This window comes from Tupaia chinensis, unplaced genomic scaffold (assembly GCF_000334495.1).
Source record: "Tupaia chinensis unplaced genomic scaffold, TupChi_1.0 Scaffold144318_1, whole genome shotgun sequence".
Lineage (NCBI taxonomy): Eukaryota > Metazoa > Chordata > Mammalia > Scandentia > Tupaiidae > Tupaia > Tupaia belangeri.
In genome coordinates, this window is record NW_006204176.1 from 353,791 (window position 1) to 366,475 (window position 12,685).

Genomic DNA, 12,685 nt, shown 5'->3' on the forward strand with positions numbered 1-12,685 from the left:
TTCCACTAATTTTATTTTATAAAATTCTAGAAACCCTTTTATTGGTGATAATTGTAATATTTTCCAATTTTATGTTTAGTGAGATTTCAATATTTAAACGTCTATCCATTTTCATAGTCAGAAGCCATTTCTAAAACACGCTTTTAGAAAACTATTACATTATAGAAATATTATGTGAGTATCTCAATGTCAATCCTTTCACCAATCACCAAATGCCCATTTTGTAGATGCTCTAAGTAAGGATGCAAAAAAGTATGACACATTCCATGTCCTCCGTGTGTTCCATATAAAAATATTAAAAATGGAGCCAGTAGGTGGCCTTGTGATTAAGGCAGCCAGGCCCCACAAGGCCACCTCTGTGGTTGAATACTAGACCTAGTAGCTTGGAAAACAAGCCAGGGCATATGTATGTGTGCCGAAAATCTCCAGAGGATATCTCTCTCTGGTAAGTGCACATGTCCCATAGAAAATTTAAAAAAAAAAAAAAAGAAAAGAAAAAAGAAAGAAAGAAAGAGAAAGAGAACTGGCATGGTGGTTAAGGCACTGGACTCTCATATGGCCAACCATGGTTCAAGTCCTGGACCTGGAGGCTTGCTTTCTCACTTTCTCTCTCTCTCTCTCTCTCTCTCTCTCATGAGTACACATGCCCTATAACAAACTAACAAATAATAATAATAATTAATAAAATGAAATAATTGTTTTAAAAAACTGGGAAAATGTCTCTCTTATTAAAGAACAAAAGCTAACAATTAAGTTAAAAAATACAATGACTGCTGTAAGTCTAAGTTAATTACCAAGTAGATGGGATAGACAATACATGTTGGGGGGATGGCAAAAATGAGACTCTGATTTCCTGTAATAGCTGCAATAGTCTTGGAAGACTACTTAGATTTTTTTCTTTTTTGAGGAAAAGAAAGAGAGAAATAGGCTTAGACACAGTTTGATAGTCTTACAATGTCACGATCCTCTCACCCCAACCTCCCAGCTAGCTGTGATGACAAGCATACACCACATACTAACTGTCTTTGGTTGGTCTGGGATCAGAACTCAGGTCTGCTGTGGGGCTCCAGCGTCACACAGTGGTACCCTACTATTTGTGCCACCGTGTCTGTGTTGAACTTAGGACAAGAGGCCTGTTTAAGGAAAGCAAGTTAGCTAGTTTGGTTAAAGTAGAATAATTTAGAAATAATACTGACAAGGCTAATTTGAGCAAAAATAGAAGTGACATTGAAAGTCAGCTTAGGGGCCAGACAGGGGTGCAATGATAAAATGTAATGCTCTGCAAGGCAATACCACACAGGAAGGTTCCCCATCTAAGTCTAGACACCTCCCTGAGGATGCCAGGCATGCATGCCATGATCCAGGACTGAGTGAAGGTTAAGGGTGAATAGCAGCATCAGGACCCCACTGGAGGCTCTCTCTCTTTTTCTCTGTCATCCTTGTCCATCCAAAATACAATTAAGTAAATAAACCTTTAAAAGAAATTTTTTAAAAAAAGAAATAAATGAAGAAAAGAAAGCCAGCCTAAGGAATTAGGATTCATAAACCATAAAATGCTTACAAAATCTCTATAGTAACCCAACTGAAAAATTAAAAAAAAAAAAAAGCTAAACAATCTGCTCACAGGTACTAAGAGGCAGAAATTGGATTTGAACACATGGAGTATAGCTTCAGAACCCATACTGCTAACCATTACTTAGCCTCTTGGTGAAGGAGAGTTGTTTCTGGCTAACAAAGAGAGTCTTAAATGGATGACTGGTACCAGGATATAGGAAAGGCAGTAAGCCGAGCAGCTTACCCAAGGAGGATGCAGCATGAGGGGAGTGGAGGGGAGCACAAGCGTTTATTATACATGTGTTTCCCCATAGTGGATTTCTTTAAACAACTACCTCTTCTCCTCTTCTTCTTCTTCTTCTTCTTCTTCTTCTTCTTCTTCTTCTTCTTCTTCTTCTTCTTCTTCTTCTTCTTCTTCTTCTTCTTCTTCTTCTTCTTCTTCTTCTTCTTCTTCTTCCTTCTTCTTTTTCTTCTTCTTCTCTTCTCTCTTCTCTTCCTCCCCCTCCTCTTCCTTCTTTTCTTTTCTTTTCTTTTCTTTTCTTTTCTTTTCTTTTCTTCTCTTCTCTTGTCTTCTCTTCTCTTGTCTTCTCTTCTCTTCTCTTCTCTCTCTCTTCTCTCTTCTCTTCCTCCCCCTCCTCTTCCTTCTTTTCTTTTCTTTTCTTTTCTTTTCTTTTCTTTTCTTTTCTTTTCTTCTCTTCTCTTGTCTTCTCTTCTCTTGTCTTCTCTTCTCTTCTCTTCTCTCTCTCTCTCTCTCTCTCTCTCTCTTTCTTCTTTTCCTTCTTCTCCTTCTCCTCCCCTTCCTCTTCTTTTTGTTTTGCCACAAGGTGTATGTGCTCACCAAGAGGGACACAGAGAGACAGACAGTGACAGGGAAAGTGAAATATCATCCCCCTGTTTGGGGAGGGCCATGTCACAATCCCTTCTGCTCCATTCTCCTCCTAGGATTTTGGGCATGCACACACACACACATCTAGCATGATTTTCAAGGTGCCAGGTCCAGGACTCAAATCATGGTTGATCATGTAGGAGTCTAGTACCTTAACCATCATGCCACCTGATGATCCTCTTTAAGTATTTTATTCAGTTAACCTCCATTTCCTAGTACCCAGATTAGTACTTGTAGATGATTGTGTATCAGTAAGTTCTTTCTTTCTTTCTTTCTTTCTTTCTTTCTTTCTTTCTTTCTTTTCTTTTCTTTTCTTTTTTTTTTTTTTTTTTTTTTTTGTAGAGGTTTTTGCTATAGGGCATGTGCACTCACCAGAAAGACAGAGAGAGACAGTGACAGAAAGCAATAAATCACCCACCAGGGGGGATAACCATGCCACAATCCCTTCTCTTCATTCTCCTCTCAGGATCTTGGGCACACACGCACACACACCTGGTGTGAGTTTAAGCCACCGGGCCCAGCACTAGAACCACGGTCAACTATATGGGAGTCCAGCGACATAGCCATTATGCTAACTGCTGGTCCCAGTAAGTATTTTCCATATATTTATGTGCAACACACATCAGAACACATTCATTATTCATTATTGACCATTCAGAAGTTCTTACAAACCTTATAATAGGTACTGCAGGTAGAAGATACTGCAGAAGATATAAAGAACTATAATGTAATATATGGTTTCTGACTTGTTTCAATCTGTCTGTTGTTCAGAATATAAAGCATACCAACATAAAAAAGAGTTCAACAGTAAATAAAATATAAGTATTAATACAAGATAATACAAGAGATAAACAGTATGACTTATTCCCAAATAGTTTGCAATGAATTATTTAGAAAATATTCAAAAGAGGAAGAAAGATTGAAGATTGGCATAATCACTGAGAATAGTTAACCTAACTGGGGTGCACTGCAGACGTTCAGTGGGCACTTATTAATCATTTGCTATGAGCAATAGAGCTGGGATTAGATAAAAGCACATAGGAGAACCTAAGAATATTAGTCCTGAAAGAGTAATCAACAGCCAATCTTCTCACTTTACAGATATAGAAACTCAGGATCAAGTAAGAGATCTAAAGTGCTCAAAATCACGTAATCAGTGCAAACTTGAGCAGATCTGGGGTTACAGGACTTTGAAGTCAGTAAGTACAGGCCTGCCTGTCTCATATCAAGAGATGCAGAGGGGCAGCATAGACTAGAGAGGATGACTATTTCTTGGACGCCTAGCATGTTCCAGACAAAAGAAAATGGTAAGATTCTACTGTATTATCTATCGAAGATGTGTGAGTGGTTTTGTGTAGTATACAGCTAGCTTTTAGCTAACTAGGCTTGAGTTCTGTTGGGGTGTTCATTCCACATGCCTTCTCCTTCCCCATTTCAGTGGGACCTGTACCCTCCAGGGTGCCTGGCCTGCCTCCATGGTGGATAGTAATGGATCCCAAGACTTCTTTGTATTGTACTGAACAGCTCACTGGTTATATATAATATCTTGGCCTGGCCCATGGTGCAGTGGGTAAGCCCTGTGTATAGGGAGTTGGATCTCACATGATTGACCCCAAGTCAAATCCTGGCCTCAGCAGTTTAACAAACGTACCAAATGCATTTGCATGCATGCCCCAAATCCTGAAAGGATAGAGAAATGGTGGAGAAGGGATTGCAACATGACCAGAACCCACTGGGTGGGAGGGGAGTTTTTCTCTCTCTTTACCAAGTGCATGTACCCTCATGCAATAAAAATAATTGTATATTTTAAAGTTGTAAATAACTTCATCAGAAAGTGTGATTTTTTTTCTATTTTATTTGAATTGCATTTAAAAGGCCTTCCTAGACCTTCAACCACTAATGTAAACTAGATTAAAATAGGATATAACATAAAAAAAAGTCAGAAAATAGTGGAATCTGGATAAGTGTTGAATAGGGCTTACAGTCGTTCATCTTAGTATTTATATGTTTGAAAATTTTTCAGAAAAAGAATTAAAAATAAAGGGGCCAGCAGGTGGTGTGGTGGTTAAGGGTGCTGGACTCCCACATGGCTGACCACGTTCAAGTTCCAAACCTGGCAGCTCTCGCTCGCTCGCTCTCTCTCTCCCTCCCTCCCTCCCTCCCTCCCTCTCTGGTCAAATTAAAATAAATGAAAATGAATAAATGAATAAAGTTAAATAAAATGATTTTAAAAAATTTAAAAAGATCATAAGTGGCATTAATAGAACCTCCCCAATTATGCAATAGAAACTGTGGTTTCAAAGTATGATTTTGTTTTCAGATTGAAGATGCTCAAGTTCAAGACACCGGTCGGTACACATGTGAAGCAACAAATGTTGCTGGAAAAACAGAGAAAAATTATAATGTCAATATTTGGGGTAAGTCTAACCAGCCCCTGTAAAGAAATTGATCCAATTTCTGGTTCAACCTTTTATCCTTTGTATAGATTTTTGAAATGGCATTTGTATAACTAAAATTGTCATTTAGATTATAATACATAGGTGAGTAATAATCAGTACATGTAGATAATACTGAACTGTCTTTAATATCAACTAAGTCATTCAAGAGCAGCTATATAAGCCTGGATACATTAATCATTTTAATGTGGTGTAGCATGAGTCTCTCTTCTCCTGCCCAAGTAATATCCCCTTTAGTTGCAGCCCCTGAGAGCTCATAATAATTGGCCTTCTTTAGAGCTATTGGTGTATTAGTCAATTAAAAATCAATCATAAAGGGACCAGCAGGTGACACAGTAGTTAAGGCACTGGACTCCCACATACTGTACTGTGGCTTGAGTCCTGGATCTGGGGCTTGAAACTCAGGCCAGGCACTTCTGTGCTCATGCCCAAAATCCCAAGAGGGAAACAGAAGAGGCGGAACTGCCTCATGGTCATCCCTTCCAGGGGCTGGTTTCTTACATTCTCTCCATCTCTTTCTGTGTCTCCAGCAAGCACATGCACCCTATAGCAAAAATCACTCTAAAAAATTTAATAAAAAGTAATTCATGTGGCCAAATTGGATATGTGAACTGTGTGTGTGTGTGTGTGTGTGTGTGTGTGTGTGAGAGAGAGAGAGAGAGAGAAAGAGAGAGAACATATATGCACTTGTGTGATGGGGAATGGGATTACTTTGCCAGGAGAAAAGCTACTCTTATTTGAAATGTTACCATTTGTTACTCATTAAGATAATTCTTACCACGTTCAGTGGTCCTCCATGCAGTCAGAAAGAAGAGTCTATGGTTTAGGAGAGATAAGAGCTAAAGACATAGGACTGAAAGGGATGCAAGAACGGTTCAACATATGCAAATCAATAAAAAGCGATAAGCCAACAGAAGGAAGAGTGAAAACCACATGATCATCTCAATTGACACAGAAATAAACATTTGTAAAATACATCTTGTCATGATAAAAATGCTCAACAAATTAGGTATAGAAGGCATACACTTCAATACTATAAAGGTCATATATGAAAAAATCCACAGCTAACATTATAGTCAATGGGGGAAAGTTGAAAGCTTGTTTCTCTAAGAACCAGAACCAAGTCAAGGTTGTCCACTTTTGTCACTCTTATTTATCATATTCCTGGAATTCCTAGCCAAAGAAATAAACCAAGAAAAATAAATAAAGGTTATCCAAATTGAAAAGGAAGAAAATCAAACTTTTCCTGTTTGTAAATGCATAATTTTCCATATAGACAAATTTAAAGTTTCCTTAAAAACAAAACAAAACAAAACAAAAAAACTACTGAAACTTGTCATCTGAAAACTGATGACATATTTTTTCTCTGCTTTTCTATGGAAAAATGCATCATGACTTTTCCAGCAACCCAATAATAAATGAACTCAGTAAAGTTACAGGATACAAAAAATCAATATACAAAAATTAGTAGCATTTTATGCACCAATAACAAACTGACTGAAAAAGGAAGCAATCATTTATAGCTACAATAATGTAATATATCAATGCAACATTACGTAAAATATCCAGGTGTAGATTTTACCAAGGAACTGAAGATCTTTACAATTAAACTATAAAACACTGATTAGAAAAATGAAGAAGACACAAATGATATGTATGCTGTGTGTTCTGTATTCTAGGCACTGTGCCATATGTAGGCATAGAGAGGTTAAGGAAAAAGACAAAGATGCTGTTTTCATAGTACTTATAGTTGGCTAGTATAGAGAAATCTTTAAATAATCAATTAAAAATAAATCTCTCAAGGGTTACTATAGGAGGTTATGTGGAAAGACATACTGGATCATGTAACATCTAACTGAGACCTTAAGCATTAACTCTGTAAAGAGGATGGAAACTGTATTAAACAGTTACTGTGTTGCCAAACTGGGTGACCTATAAAGAATAGAGGTTTATTTGGTTCACAACTTGAATGGGTGGCTGGAATGTCCAAGAGCATGGGTCTGGCATCTCACTGGCCTCTCTTGCTATGTCATAAGAAGGCCGAGAGAAACGAGCAAGTCAGCAGCCAAGTGCAGAAGAACATAGAATGGGAACAGACTTTTCTACTTCCTCTGTTTGTCTCTTCCACACTCCTAGCTGATTAGCTGATGCCTTCCCATGAGGTTGTGTCTCTTATAGGTCCCACGACCTTCCAAAGCCATTATACTGGTGACCACATTTCCAGAACATGAACCTTTGCAGGACAAACCATTATCCAAATCATAGCAAAAACAATACAAAGACCTGAAGAATGCTATTTTTATTCAGCAAACTGAGCACTATTGATTATGGAGCCTGGAATGGTACAGAGGAGAAAGAGAAGATTTTAGGTAAAAAGGTAAAAAGGAGCAGATTGAAGAACCCTTCTCACATCAATTTTAAGAGATGTGGATTTGATTCTAAAAATGGTAGGATATATTAAAGGAATTTAAAGGACTGAATGCACACATCTGTATTTTTTTTAAAAGTACATAAACTATACATATTAAATAAATTGATTTAACACAATTAATTGATTAGATGAATAAGTTTAGAAACTAGAAGTGTAAAAGAATGGATGTTCATGTGTCTTAGCCAGCTTGGCATGTGGACAATAGTGTTCCTTCCTCAGGTAGGGAACAAAGGTGATTAAGTTCAGTTATAAACAAGTGAAGTTTGATGATGCTTCTAAGGCATTGAGTTGAGATGTTAATTTCTTTTTTTTAGAGAGTGAGAATTTTGCTGCAGGGCACTCACCAGAGAGACAGAGAGACAGAATGTGAGAAATCATCCCCCAGCAGGGATGGCTGTACCACAATACCATCTCCTCCTCTCGGGGTCTTGGGCATGCGCGTGGCATGAGTTTTAAGGCACTGGGTCCAGGGCTTAAACTGTGGTCGACTATGTGGGAGTCCAGTGACATAACCATTATACCATCTGCTGGTCCTGAGTTGAGATGTTAATTAATCAGTTGACTATAGAAGTCTAATTCTCACAAGGACTTTACATATAGATATGTATTTGAGGTATTTGTATTAATCAAAGCCAGAGAATAAATAAAGGAAGAGTTTAGAATGAAGATCATGACTGTATAGAAATGGCAATGTGTTGTTTTCTTCTATAGAATTTCCATCCTGTGGTATTGATGATGACAGGAAAACAGTAGAATTCACCCAGAGTAGGAATGTTGACAGGGCAAAAGTGCAAAGCAGTTGAGAAAGTGCAGTTGAAATTATTGATCATGAAATTAATTTCAGATGGATAGAGAGGTCAGTAAACAAAGAGTTGGAAGCCAGATGGGGAGACTTTTAAGAGGTGAAAGGACTTGAGAGCCAATTAAGTAACTGAATTGAAAACTGGGAATCATTGAACAAGACAGAAGAGCGCTTGTCAGAATAGCCTACATTTATAGATTTACAGAAGGAATGTTCTAGATGATGAAAGGTCCATAGTGTGGCCTCTGATAGAGGAAGGGATGAACAAATCAAGGACCAGAGTGGACTAGATGTTTAGGGTGGCTATATGAGTGGTGGTTGAGGTTATACAGAGTGATGGCAGGACTTGATATGAAGAAGACACATGAAAGCAAGGACTGAAGTGTTCAGTAAATAGAGGAAGAATGACAGGTTCACAGATTGGGGAGGAGGGTAACAAAAAGAAAAGTAAATGGGTGGCACGAGCCTCACAGGAGTGTAGCCTTTATGTGAAGATGAGTGAACAATGTCTAGAAGCTGCACTAGGGGAGAAGAGATTTCTCCAACTCCTGAACTTCCAGAAGCCTGGACAGCAAACACCTTCCACATGATACTGTAGCCAGAGAAGTGTCCTAGGGGAGAGTTCAGCCAGCAGCACAGACTGCAGCCTCTTTGAGAGAAGTGCGAATAGTCCAACCCCCCTTTGGAGTTTCCAGGGAGGAGCTGGAGGCCAGATAGGACACTGTGACACATAGAACAGGTCATGTGTCCATTCTTTAGATGATATCTCTTGCTTCCAGTATTTCCTATGTCTTATCTTTCTAATGTTTTCCAATTCTACTCAGTACCTGAGATATCAAAGCTGGTTAGGTACCAGTGATTGGGGTTGGTGTAAACTTCATAGGTGCTTTTTGATGCAAAGTGTCTGAGTTTCTGTAAGTTTGACTTCTTTTTGTACCATCCTGTATATTTTGATAATTAAATTTCTATCTTTGAAATGGGAAGTCTTCTATTAGGTATTTATTCTATGTCTTACAGGCTCTCTTTAATATATGGTCTTGATAAGTCAGCTTCTTCTGCTGATTATTTCCTTATGTCATTGAGTAGAACATTTTTTTCTTGTATGTAAAGTATTAGAGAAATTCTGTATAAATGAGTATTAACATAGTGTTTTTTTTTCCCTTCAGTACCCCCAAATATTTATGGTTCTGATGAATTTGCTCAACTTACAGTCATAGAAGGGAATCTCATCAGTCTATTGTGTGAATCAAGTGGTATTCCACCCCCAAACCTCATTTGGAAAAAGAAAGGTCAGTTTTCATCCTTTAAAGTTTATAAAATTAAATATAAGTAGAAAATGAATATTAATTTTTGTTTGACAAATATGATAATTTATAAACACACTTTCCTAGAGTTTTCATACTAAATGCTAACTAGCAAAGTTAAATGCACAATGTGTAATATTAAATGCACAATGTGTAATATTCCTACACTGTCCAGTTGAAAATCTTCAATTTTTTGAGACTACTAACTGAACTACAGAAAAAAAAAATTAATTTTCTACATTGTTTCTTACACAAATGCATTATAGGACAACTGTAATTACTGAGGATCTACCATTCAAGAAACTATATTTTCTTGTTTAAAATAGAATTTTAAAATTATTTTTAAACTTTTTCTATGTATGTGTGATACTTTTACAATGTATATTAAGATGAAATCTGCAGTAGAATTCAGACATTTGGTGTATATTGAGTAGGGACATACAATGCCTCTCTTTTGTAGTCTGGCTTGCTTCACTTAGCAGTAAATATTCATCCATATTCATCCACTTATTATCAAATGCTAGGGTCTCATTGTTTTCCATGGCTGAACAGTATTCTGTAATGTATATGTGCTACATTTTTAAATTCATTAATCTGTTCATGGACATTAGGGCTGGTTCCATGTCTTAGCAATTGTGAACAATGCCACAATAAACAGGGATATGCAATATTGGAAGTTATAAAGGCATGGAGAACAACTGTGGATACTAGACAGTGTGGGAGGAAGGTGGGAAATGGGGGAGAGTGAGAAGGAGGAGATCAAGGGAAAAAAGAATGAAGCAAAGCATTTAAGGAATAGAAAATAGAAAATTAAATAAAAATTTAAAATTGAAATAAAACCTAAATATTCAACATTGAAAAAAAAAAATGGTGCAGGACCAGAAGATGATGTAATGGTTACGTCGCTGGACTTGTGGTCACCTGCAGTCCCAGTCTTGGACATGGTGGCTTAAAACTCACGCCAGATATGTGTACGGGTATGCCCAAAATCCCGAGAGAATGGGTAAAAGATTATGGCACAACCATCCCCTCTGAAGGATGATTTCTTGCTTTCTGTTTCTGTGTGTATCTCTGTATCTGTGTGTCTCTGGTGAGCACATGTGCCCTATAGCTAAAATCTCTTTAAAAAAAAATGAATTCTGCAGTTGGACATTTTTAATTTATTTGATGAAAAATCTTATTTGTGCCCACTAAGTATCAAACAGATCATCTAACCTTTTAGTTCATCTAAATTTTAGTCCTTCGTTGTTTAGTATCATCTGCCTTTTATTTTTTTTTTTAGATACCTGACCTAGGAAGTAAATAAATAAGTAGAAATATAAGTTCTTTATGTTTTTGCCTCATATTCTGCCTCTTTGTTTTGTCTGCAGGCTCTCCAGTGCTGGTTGATTCTGCAGGGCGAGTTAGAATTTTATCTGGAGGCAGACAGTTACAAATTTCAATTGCTGAAAAATCGGATGCCGGACTCTATACATGTGTAGCATCAAACGTGGCTGGAACTGCAAAGAAAGACTATAATCTGCACGTTTACAGTAAGTTATTATTATCCAAGCTTTGGCACATTCTCTTTTGAATCTTTCCATCCTTGTCATTTTTCTTCGTATCTTTGAGATTCATTCAAAGTAATATAGTTTATTATTAAATTGTAAATTTAAATTCTACTGACATCACCAGAGAGCAGTTATTTCTTCCTGGATGTTATTGGTTCACAATACAGTGGTCTACTCTGCATCAGCTCACTATGGAAGACAAATCAAGGTGGCTGTAATTTGTTGGGGAAAGAATCCTGAACTCTGGCTCAGCCACTGTAGCATGTATTACAATGCTGCCTTCTGCACACTGGGACCAAAGACAGACCTGGTTAAATTCCTGTCCACCTTAAAGACCAGGTCCCATGGTGAACACCTTTAATCCCAGCACTAGGGAGGAGAACCAGGAGCTTGAGGCTGTCCTGGAAAACATAATAAGACTAAAGAAGAGCCAGGAGTGGTGGTATCTATAGCCCTGTAGCTGGGAGGCAGTGGCTGGAGGATCACGATACAGCAAGACCCTGTCTTGAAAAAACAATGAAAATAGGGACCAGCAGTTGGCATAATGGCTTTGTCACTGGACTCCCATGTAGTCAACCACGGTTCCAGTCCTGGACCCGGTGGCTTAAACTCTCACCGGGTGTGTGCGTACATGCCCAAGATCCCGAGAGGAGAATGGAGGAGAAGAGATTGCAGCGTGGCCATCTCCCCTGAGGGGTGATTTCTCGCTTTCTGTCTCTCTGTCTCTCTCTCTCTTTCTGGTGAGCACATGTACCCTATAGCAAAAACCTCTCAAAAAAAAAATAATAATGACATGTGAAGGGATAAAGGTGGCATTGTATCATAGAGTATACTTTTCACATGAAAGTATGCAAAAATACTTTGTTGTAAAGAATATTTAACTTGTATAAGATTTTAGAATGTTTAAAATATTTACCTTATCTCATTTGATCTTTATATGAGCTGTTATAAAAGATAAAAACAATTGCCTCCATTTTGCGTATGTGGAAATGTAAGCTCAGAGAGGTATTCATGACTGACTGAGGTCACGAGGCTGTGTAAGTAGAACTGGCACTAAAATACAGGATGACACTCAGTGACCTGTTTGTGTGTGTGTGTGTGTGTTGTTTCTGCACACACATATTTATTAGGGTTGGTCTCATTTCTGTTCTTAGAATCTGTATCATCTGGGTGAATTCAGCTGTAAACTAGCAGAGTAAGTGGTTCTGGTGGCTTGAACAAGTAGAGGTCATAACTGTCTCTCATGATGAGAAGTAGAGGTTGGCAGTTAGCCCTGGGGTTGGTCAGTAGCTTATTCATATCAGGATAGGAGCTCTGAGGTCTCCTGGCCCATCCTTCCTGAGATGGTTGCTGCAGCTGGTGTGAAGTTCACATCGAAGGCAAGAAGAAAGGGTGGTATATTTCCCTTTCACCAAGAGAGCAAAAAATTCCCCCAAACTCCCAATGCACCTCAGTTCAGATGCATAGATTAGAATTGATTCAGATGGCTAATCCAATTTTTAAAGAAGGCTGAGAAAGTCTCAGTTTTTCCAACTCTTGTATTAGAATATAGAAGGAAGGAAGGAGTTGGTAATAGACATTGGGCTACAAGGAGGCTCTTAAAATTACTATTATGAGGACTTCTATAAAACATACAAGTGATAATTCAAATATTTGCATAACTTTGTGAAAACAAGAAATTATAAACAAAACATTCTTTTCT

General features: G+C 37.8%; 1 protein-coding gene across 1 annotated transcript in view; it reads left to right on the forward strand.

Moving 5' to 3' along the window:
* The window catches only part of HMCN1 (hemicentin 1), a 402,083-nt gene that overhangs the window by 214,142 nt on the left and 175,256 nt on the right, over positions 1 to 12,685 (forward strand). Inside the window, 3 exon segments of the mRNA XM_027767566.1 lie at positions 4,761 to 4,857; positions 9,296 to 9,418; positions 10,804 to 10,965. Of these exon segments, the coding sequence (XP_027623367.1) occupies positions 4,761 to 4,857; positions 9,296 to 9,418; positions 10,804 to 10,965 (382 nt within the window).